The following is a 10,817-nucleotide window of genomic DNA, read 5'->3' on the forward strand; positions in this document are numbered from 1 at the left end:
TAACTTACTAACTGTGTAACATGCTGACTGTTGCTTATAGTCATGTTGAATGTGCTGGCATATCTATAATGTGACTCAATTAATTTTAAATAATAAATAATGCCGGTGACTACAGTTCAGATCGTGGTTTGATATTTATTGCGACACGACTGTTAATGCGTCTAGGTTTTGGGTCTGTGGGTCAAAAGACATTATGAGACTAGCTTGCAAAGCTAAAACTGAAATGGAATGTATTTGCATTAAACTCATACGCAGCAAAAACAAGCTTACAGGAAGTTTGCTAAAGAGATATAAAAAAGGTGATAACTAAAACTATTTTGAATAAACACACACTTTCTGGGCCTCCTTATGAAAGAGTTTCTTCTACCACAGTAAAGACGCGCACAGCCCTAAACCACATACTAGAAGTCATGAAGACCAGTAACCACCTCCATGCAAAGTGGATTAACTTGGATATATCAGTTGCCTTTTGGAAATCTTGTTAGTCGATATGATTCTGGATCTTACGGATACCACAAAAATATTGGATAATAATAACACAGCTCTCAACAATGGCACCGTCAATGTAAGCAGCATCTCACAGATCATCCGATGGATCTCTTTTGCTATCGGGCTTCCTGCCATTGGGTTTTCTATATACCTCATGAGCATGCAGGCAAAGACTGGGAAAGCTGGTCCTGTCTACCTCATCAGTCTTCTTGCATCCGACATCCTCAACATCTTTGGACGGCCAAAAGAATCAACGAATGATGCCGAGCATGCAGTTACGATGAATACAGACATATCCTCTCTGATATTTTACTTTGGTATCATTTCCAACATTGTGTTCATGGTTTGCATCGCTCAGGAGCGGTATCTGTTGGTCACCTGTCCTCAATATAATGCTTTCTGCATGAAGCTTAAGCAGTCGAGCATGATTTCGTTGGCTGTTTGGGCGGCTCCGTTTGCGATACTCTTCCTAGCCTACCAAAAATATTTCCTCCTGTTCTCCATAGCTCTTCTTCTCCCACTTCCACTCCTGGTGTTCTTCTGTTTGGATTCATTCAGAGCTTTATGGTGTATGAAACGACCAGTGGCTGTGACTAACAGGAAAAAGATTTTGGCTATGCAGGCTGTCATCTTGAGCAATTACAGTATCATTTACTTGCCCTTTGTGCTGAATATATTGCTGAAGACGTTGTCTTTAAGCTCGTACGTATACTACCTGGGACTTATTGCTGATCTACTCTTGTATCTTGGACCACTTGTGGATCCGTTTCTCTCGTTCTTTCTTACAAATGGAGTCAGGGACATTTTAAGGGCGTTCCCCTGCTGTGCAAGAAGAAACGTGCAGCAGGACACAGACGCTGTGGACACAGAGACGGTGGAAACTGTGTCCGGGTCCTTAACTCGACTCTGAATGCTGTGACGAGACGATTTAAATTGAACTCACAATTGGTACTTATTGGTGTGTAAATTCATATTCTAGGTTGTTGTTTGTATTTTACATCGTAAGTTAGCGTTTATTTGTGCAATTGACCAAAGACCTTGTTCAACTTACCTCAAAACAATTCACGAGGTCACCAAGCAAACAATTCAAACTTATTTGTTTTTACTTGGTTATCATGTAAACCTAAATGATGTTGGACACACCGTTGATTTTTATTCCAACAGCGGATTTATTGCTCGATTTAAAATGGTAGACTTTTGGACCTAATGCAAATATCTGTCATATAAAAGAGATGTGTGATATACTCCTCAGCTCTAATGTTGATAAAAATAACACTCGAAAGCTTTCACTCAATTTCCCGGATAAATGTTTCTCTACAGCACAAAAACTTGTATTATTACTTTTAATAATCATAAAATGGAATACAAATGTCATTTGAAATACATAGAAGACCTCTAAAAACTAAAAAGGTGTAAAACATCTGAGGAAGGTTTGTAGGATTTGGCATCTGCGGCTCAAAGCAGACCAAAACAGGCAGAGAACTGTAGAGAAAGAGTGCAGAGCTCTCCGAGCACGTAGCGGTAAAAATATTCAGGCACGGCCACTAAAGTGTGGGATGTGTGTCATTACAAAAGTATGGAGATTTGGCTTTTGTAATCAGCACACGCAACACATTCACACATGGATTGGAACACAAGAAATCTGTAAACAAACGTCGTCGATAAAAACATCTCATATTCACTGACGCTTTCTGTAGGAATGCGGGGGGGAGGCTAGCGAGCATGTCCAGTGTAAAACAAAAAGTTAAAATTAAAAAAATGGTGAATCAACAAAACATTGTTCAAAATGTTTTCAAGTCCTGAGTTTTTAAAACAAAGGCCAAAAAATCCAAAACATAGATGAACCCATGCCAGGTTTTACAGTAAACAAGTGTTGATAGTTTCCACTGGCTCATAAAGATCTGCTATTCCGCTGGTGAATTGCTAGTCTCTCAGGAAAGGGGGTATGGGGTTCTATTGGCAGCAGATGCTGTGGTCCAGCTCTAAACAGAAATGTCAAGGCATCGGGGTTCATCGGCGTGGTTGGTGTCGGGTTGGTCTGGGAGCGGGCGCCACGGCGCACGAAGGCGTTGAGGCAGAGGCTGCAGCATCCTCTGCCTCTTCCAGGTCGCCCTGGAGCTCTTGACTAACACTGGACTGCAGGGCTGCTGGGGTCAACCATTCCTTTGGCAGACAGCTCTGCAGGAAGGGCACGCAAGAGCTGAAGTAGGCCAGCCTGTTCACCCAGCGCGGGATCTCGCGGCCACAGAGAATCTGACACAGACAGAGAAAATGTGAGATTTTGTATTTTTTTCAAACCAGTGAGGATGCCCAACATGCTTCTTTAACTTGACCTTACCTCTGATAGTGCTGAGGAGAAGTGATTGCAATTCTTGTGCATGAGGTGGTAGGCGTTACCCTTATACTCCTTCCCCATTTCCTCAACAATTCTCTCCACATCCTCTTCTGTGAAGTCTGTACTGCCTAAAACAATGGCCTCTCTGACAAGGCAGGTGTAGTGTAAGAGTTGTGAATTGTTACTGAGTCATGTCTGTACCGTCACATCTCATGCCAATGATAAGACTCACTTGAATTTGAATGTCTCTCCGAGTTCAGTTGCATCACCAGGTGTTATCTCAAATATACCTGAAAAAGGATAAGGATGTCCTCCATAGGCAAACTCTGAAATGAAATTGGAATAAACAATTGAGATGGCAACTGGTGTAAAATATAGACTGGAAATAGTATAAAGCACATATAAACTACAGTACATAATGAAATAAATATAACCTGTTGGATATAACCTTTGGAGTAAACTGCATAAAATTTCTGCATCTTTTCTTGTTGCATAAACAAGTCAATGACAGTCATATATGTTATCCAACACATCTTTCTGTGCTTCAGTCTTGCAAGTTTTGGATTTCTACAGAATGTTTTCGTGACTCATTTCTGTGTCTGACTCATAGCACAAGTCTTACCTCTGCCATAGATCTCAATTCCTGAGTGAAAGACTCCGATTCCCAGAGAAGTGGTGAACTCATTGATCCAGTACTAGCAGGAAACAAAACATAAGTTTGAGTGTCATGCAGTGAAAGGATAGTTTCAAGGACAACTGTGTTGCAGTTCACAAATTGAAACAGTAGTGAAACAGTCTTGTGACAGACCCCATGCTTATTCATGGGACTGAAATTGAAGTTACGTAGAAGTACAGTCATAACAAACAGAATTATCTGTTTTCTGATCTAAATACGGAACGAGTGCAGATTCTGTACGGCTTATTTCTCATTTCTTTTGCATTAACTGTTGCTATTTAAAGAGCGACTAAGAGCATGATGCAAAGACAACAAAATCCTCTGAATTTGAACGGGATTACATGCATCACCACAACCATTAGAAACAAATAAAGATGTGCTCTTTCAAAAACAACTGTGAAGATGCAAATAAATAAAGCAACGCATATGTTTTCAAGCCAGTTAGTTGTAAACACTGTTGATGAAGTGGACACTACTGTGTGTTTTTTATGCAAATGACTGCATCTTTATCAATCTAAATTTTGGACATGCATACATTTTAAATACATGCACTGCAGAGCAATTTGAGCAAATGTTCCAATAAGCTGATTCAGACTGTTACATTCAAAATAATAATTTGGGATGTGCGCAGACATTGTGACTCAAGGGTTGAAAAAACCTGTGCTCACACCCAATTGTCCTGTTAACCAATCTCTTACAGGAAGTCTGACGGCTGTCTTGACTCGATTGAGTCACCAAAGAAAAAATATCAGTGAGTCAGCTGGTTTCTAGAGGTAAATTTATGTTGTCTGTCAGTAAGCTTATTACACAAAATGAACTGCACTCATTGTACTGTCATACACTGTAGGGTTGTGCGAGACTAATCGACTAGTCGTTTAATTGGTAAGATCCTACTAGTCGACATTGAAAACAACAGTCGATTACACAAAAAAAATCCAGAAAATTTTACAATTTAAGTGACTTTCATTTGACTGTTTCATTTAAAACCTTTTAAATTACATACTAAAACAATATGTTAGAAAAAAATATTATTAATAGTCTTTAAAAGTGTATCAAGAATGAAATTAATTTTAGGTCAGATCTAGCATGCGTTTCTTTTGTGCCAATTGCAGGGGTAGGGTAGGGTAGGTTTTACGCAAATGATGTCATATCAAAGCATAATAATAATTTCACTGGAGCCATGCGTAACCATAGCCTACTGTATTGGGTTCTTATTGCCGTGATGCGGAAAATGCGGACGGAAGCGCGGAATGAAGGCATAAAACGAAAAGTAGATAATGGTCTAAAGCTACATACAGTTATGTTAACAATTACTAAATGATACATTTCAATATTTTAATATTTAAAATGCTTGAAAGACGGATTTAATTTATTTGATGGCAGAATGAGCTGTATGAATGCATCTTGCGAAATAAAACGGAGATGAGAATGTCTCAGCTTCTAGATTCACAGAACTTTGAAATTTCTTTGATTATATTTTTTATCACAAAAAAGCGCTTGAATAAACATGATCGCTTAGTTACATGTGTGCCCTTTCAGAGTTTTCGCAGATTCCTCAGACGGAGTTATTGTTCACCAACATTGAGCCGACTTTAATCCGAGCATAATGCTTGCATTTCCTCAACAAGAACATGTAAAATAATATCAACATCATAATCACACGAGTGTTTAGCCTATGTATGTTCTATAAATTTGGGCAGTATGCTTTATTAGCGGCTTTTTCATTCGCTCTGCGCGAGATCAAATGCGTTCTGTAGCTCGTTCTGTATACTTTTTGTCCGTTGCTTTCTATTTGCTTTTTTACACACATTGCTTTGCTTTTTTAAATAATAAAAACATGATATAATGTAGGCGATCTTGTTTGTTTATAGGCTAGAGGCCTACCCTAATTATAACTTAGGCTACTTAAATTGCGACATAATTTAAAAAGTAATGTTTTTTTCATTCAACATCATTTAAATAAACAAATAATGAAACATTTGTTTTTAAGCTTTTAATTAATTGTTGTTAAATATTTTAAGTTTCATGATTTCAGTGTAATAGACACACTTTTACTAAAACTTAATTTAATTTGATTACAAAATTTTTATTGAACTTTTAGAGTCCGAAAAAACAGACTTAAAGGAAAAAATAAAATGGATTTTGCAGAGGCTACATATTTTAAGCCCAGGCACAGACCAGCCAAAGCAAACAAATGCTCATCGCGTCACTTCTTGCAGCCGCTAAAATGATCCAGTAAGGGTTGGCACATCGGAGAGCCTTGGCGTATCAGCAAATGCAGAAATATTAATGATCATAACGTAAGGAAAGTGGAACACATATGCCTGTTTTAGCTACATTAAATATTGGATATGAACAGTTTGGTTAATAGCCTACATTCTTTAGTCTTTAAAATGTATTACATAGGCCCTACGCAAAGTTTTTGGACCGCCTTCTGGGCCATTCTTGGTTTAGACTAGTCGACTACACGGTTACAAAACATTCGATTAAACGACTGTCAAATTAGTCGTAGCGCACATCCCTAATACACTGTTGTATTAGTAATTGATAGTAGCCTAGCCAGAATGGAGCCAATGCCCCATGTGTAATCACTTCCTGTTGTGCTGAATCTTAACATGCTTCCGTTCATAAATAATAAAGAATATTTTTTTTACATATGTCAAGGGATGACAGAAATTGAGCAAGTAGACAGTTATCCAACCCCTCCTTCTTGAGGGTTGAGAGATAAGATACTTATCTCTTTGTCCTCAATTGCTTCAAAGCTTATTAAACATACCCTTCATCGCAGGGATTACTCTCTTTCTGCTTTAACACCTCAGCAATTTGAGATTTTCGCATGCCAACAGAGCTGTGATTAGTAAATAAAATCTACAAATTTAGACATGAACTGAGGGGGAAGATCTGACAATGATATATTCCCATGGGATTATCCCTCTCATTGGGATAAAATGAATAAAAGACAAGATCAGGACACTAATGTCTAAAGACACTTTACATGTTTCACAATAAATTAGCCTTTACAGTAAAAATTATTTAATTAAAAAAACAAGATTTTGATGAACTAAGATGAATTCCTGTTTCGGATACAATACAGCAGCTGTTTACCTAAAACCAATGCGGTTTACTGTATTAACGATGCAGTTAACTTGACATACAATTCTTATCTAAAACTAAGATCATTTGTCATCTTAAAAAACCCGGAGCAGCTCAAATATACTTTTCATCTTTTAAGAGGACCGAAGCTGAAAATAGCCCAACGCTGTACTCTCAGCAAAGAGGCCTAAGGAAAGTATACATTTTCACGACCCTGTTTCAGTCAATGAGACACATGAGACGGACTAAATCTTTAAGGGTGGACTCTTCGGGTTACTCGGTCATCAATGACACTTAGAAGGAACACAGTCAATTTTTCACAGTTGCTGTAACCTTCCCCCCACTCACGGTCATCCATCAGCCCACAGGGTGCTATAACCACACAACTGTGAAAACAAATTTAACTATGCACATTTGGTGTAAAATAATTGTATTTATGGTGTGTGAATAGGTACTGCCAAACACAAAGCGGCTCACAGACTTTTTTAGTGGTTAAGGTATCTAAAGAATGTTGGACTGAGTTTAAAGAGATACTTTGTCACAAAAATGAAAATTCAGAATACAAACGATGATATTTTGAAGAACATTGGTACCAAACAACATCAGTCCCCATTGACTTCCATTGTCTGGACACAAAACCGCTAAGACATTTATTAAAACACCACAGAAACAGAGAAGTCACACAAGTTCTGACACGAGGATGAATAAATGGTAACATAATTTTTGATAAGCCTCTTTGATGAGTCGTTTACTAGTTCACACATAATGATTGACGAGCGCTGATCGCACGCTGTTTCACCCCCGATCACCTATCGGCGAGCTCAACGACTTGCAAATCGGGCTTAAAATCATGTAGTGTGGATTTGGCATAAAGTTGTGTAATGTGAACTTGGCTTAAGTCTCGATTTACGCATTTTACCTATGCTCACCAACAATTCAAAACAGCTGTTTAAGCCAAGATCCTACAGGTGCAGTCTGACAGTTGAATGAACTGGGTCGCAGCTTACAGGCAGCTGATGTAAATACGTATACATAAGGCACAATATACACTTCGAGGACTTGATGAGTAAAACTTTGTCAAAAAATAAAGACTGGAATCTGTATAATAAGCTGCAAAAGCATCCACACGAAATACAAATCCCCTAACTATTTGTTCTGCACGCTTTCAGTTTTATTTTTCAACACTGCAAACTGACAACTTTGAAAAGTCTCAAAACCTAGTGGACCGATTGAAAGCCCAAACGCATCTATGACGGCCACAATGCTGCCTAGGTAGGGCGCTCGAAAGATTACGAGACTCGGTTTATGAATGTTCAAACTAACAGCACACACCCGTCACACAAACGAGTGATGTACATGTGAGAGTTACTATTTAAAGTCACATACCATATCATAGACGTTCAGAATAACCGGCTCGTTTGCCATCACACGGATGTCTGTGTTCTCTTTCAGTTCAGCTGCCCTCCTGCTTTCCCCTCTCGTGTAACGTTACCTCAGCGCCGTGCTTGTCTTTCCCCAGAAAGCACCTTCGATGTGTCGTCTTAAACTTGGCTGGTTTGTAACGGTTTAGAGACATCTAAGAGCTGCTCCTGAAGCGTTTCTTCATGGATGAATTTGTCAGGCCACTTTTCCTCCAGCTACAGGGAGTAGCGATGGTGCTAGGCTAGCTGCCGTTTAGCTTCATGACCAGCGGAAACAAAAACGAACGGTTCACGAGGATAAATAAAGAACGCGCGTGAGGATTCGGCCATTCAGAGGACGAAGTGAAATTTCGCTTAAACGGAAACGAAAGCAGACGTGTCAGATGAAGGGAACCCGTTATAGCACCCGAGATAAGAGCAGCCTCCCCCGTTTTGTGTATCTATCTGACGATACTAGTGCGGGTGAACTGTGTGCGCGTGTCTGATGATGCCCAACCTCACAGCAGCATATTACTGCCACTCCAATGCTTCAGAGAACAAAAACACCTTCAACTCTCTACACATCTAAACTTTATTGTCAGATCGGTATTCATATGTGGATGTATGCTTTGTGTGAAGAGAAATGTTAACAATGAATCATTTAGGGATTTAAAAAATGTAAAAAATACAGACTAATATAAAAAATGTATAGACAACATTAATTTCGTAAACGGAGAGTTAAACAAACAAAAAAATGTTGTCATTTATTCATACTCATGTCAAACAAAACCTGTAGATATTTTGAGAAATGTCTCGGTTTTGTGTTTGTACACTGGCAGTTCTCCAAAATATCTTCTTTTGTGTTTTACAGAAGAAAGATCAAACCGGTTTGTAATGACATAAGTTTGAGTAAATCATTTTCATTTTTGGTAAGCTATTCCTTTTACACAAAAAAGAGCATACACATAGTGGATGTATTTACGTTTGTCGAAAAAGAAAATGCATTGGTTGTGCATGAAAATTGTGAGAACAAAATGGCAATATTTAAAACTTTTACTAAAAATGAAAATTCTCAGTCATGTGATGGAGGTAAGAAACAAAACATGGGCAAGTGCTTGTCATGGCTGGGACATGTTTGGACAGCAAATGCAGCACAACAATCACAAAAATAGAATCATTTAAATCACATCTGATTGCATAGAGCTATAAGGTTTGACGAGGAGTACAAATCTCTGAAAACTTCAAACCACACTGTAAAGTTGGCATCAACGCTGACCATAAATTTCTCTCTCAAAACAAACAAAAAACTCAAAAAACAGTATATACTGTATTTGTCCATAGCAAATACACCTTCCCATAGATTGTAAGCCTTTTAAAAGATAGGACATGTGTGGCTGTTTTTATCTTTTTACACTTAAATTTGTCATTTTACTTGTGTCAAACTCACATAGGCTATCGATGTCTAGGTGACATGCTGTTTTTTATTTTCATCACACAGCCACTCTCTGCTATGAGACGTGTGAACTTATGACTATCACCAGTTCACTCACATGTTTTGCTTGGAGAAAAACTGATCTACCACCCTGTTTTTTAAAGAAAAAGAAGAAAGTCCTCAGAAAATGCTCCCTGATTCAATAACAGCATGTTTAAATCTAATCTAAATACTAAGCACTGACATAAGTTCACATTGCAAGCAACTTATTGCCAAAATACAATTGAAAACACAGTTCAGTACACTCACAAAATGGATCCTCACTGTTATCTGCAGCAGATGGTTTCTGTTCTTCCTGTGTAGCTTCACCTCATATTAATGCTCCTATCTTCATAGTCTATTTAGAAATATACAGCCAACCAATTTTCTTATTCTACATTAGGTACCTGATGTACTTGCCATACAGTACATAAGATTTCTGATCTTCAGGTCATCGCAATATACAGCTAATCAGCATTACATTACATTTATGCATTTGGTAGGTATTCAGTCTTTTACATCTCCTGTGCAGAAAATTAAGCCAATCACCAACAAGACAGCATCAGAAATTGTATAATAACCCTCAGCTGGCACAAGCAATTCTCCAGAGTCCACTACTTTTACATCATCATGAGTGAGGCCTTTGTCAGACAGGACTAAAGCTTGGTGATGAGAACATGTCTCCTAGATTTAAGACAATTGACTTCCTGTCAGCAGGCATAGTGATGCTGTTGCCATATGGTGTCTCTGGGATAAAATACAAATTGACTAGAAATAACAGACCATCCATGGCAAGACAAAGACCTTATATGTGAAAACAAATTATATTCATGTTTATCACGACGTGCCTCTGAAAGTCTGAAATAAATGATCACCGTGAACCAGCTTGTTTTCGACTACAGGTGTCGCTGTTTTCTAACTTAAATTAAATACCAACAAACAGAAATTATTTATTTGGGGTTGAGAATAGTAAGCAGTCAGTCTAAGCAGCTTTAGAAACATATCTGGAGTGTGGTCGTTCATATTTATTTGTTTTAAGTAAATTTTGTGAATTTTGAGGCGTATGTAAAAGTCTTGATAGAATAGCCAATAAGCAAAGCTGAGCTGTAACCTGGAATAGTGAATGCCAAAACCAAATAATAAATAAAATACAACATTTACTAGATTACTAGATTTGTACAATTAAATTTTCAAATAATAAAAAACGCTTATATTTATTCATAGAAAACATGTATTCAGATAGTGGATTATTATACTTTACAAACAGATGAAAATGTCAATGGGGTATGCAGTATATGCGGTGCATAGGGGCGCCGCACAAGGGGGGGGCGCCATTGTGCCAAATATTAGTTA

General features: G+C 38.1%; 2 protein-coding genes across 2 annotated transcripts; one reads left to right on the top strand and one right to left on the bottom strand.

The window, feature by feature from the left end:
* Window positions 1–490: 490 nt before the first annotated feature.
* Window positions 491–1,399, top strand: si:ch211-132e22.4 (lysophosphatidic acid receptor 6). The gene has a single exon (XM_057342265.1). The coding sequence runs from the start codon at window positions 491–493 to the stop codon at window positions 1,397–1,399; it is 909 nt and encodes a 302-aa protein (XP_057198248.1).
* Window positions 1,400–1,624: 225 nt separating this feature from the next.
* desi2 (desumoylating isopeptidase 2) lies at window positions 1,625–8,483 on the bottom strand. The gene is made up of 5 exons (XM_057342907.1): window positions 7,980–8,483; window positions 3,447–3,519; window positions 3,057–3,150; window positions 2,828–2,969; window positions 1,625–2,742 (listed from the first exon to the last, which is right to left on the bottom strand). The coding sequence occupies exons 1-5, from the start codon at window positions 8,016–8,018 to the stop codon at window positions 2,500–2,502; spliced, it is 591 nt and encodes a 196-aa protein (XP_057198890.1). The 5' UTR covers window positions 8,019–8,483; the 3' UTR covers window positions 1,625–2,499.
* Between the last annotated feature and the right edge of the window lie 2,334 nt (window positions 8,484–10,817).

The sequence above is a fragment of the Triplophysa rosa genome, linkage group LG9 (assembly GCF_024868665.1).
Source record: "Triplophysa rosa linkage group LG9, Trosa_1v2, whole genome shotgun sequence".
Lineage (NCBI taxonomy): Eukaryota > Metazoa > Chordata > Actinopteri > Cypriniformes > Nemacheilidae > Triplophysa > Triplophysa rosa.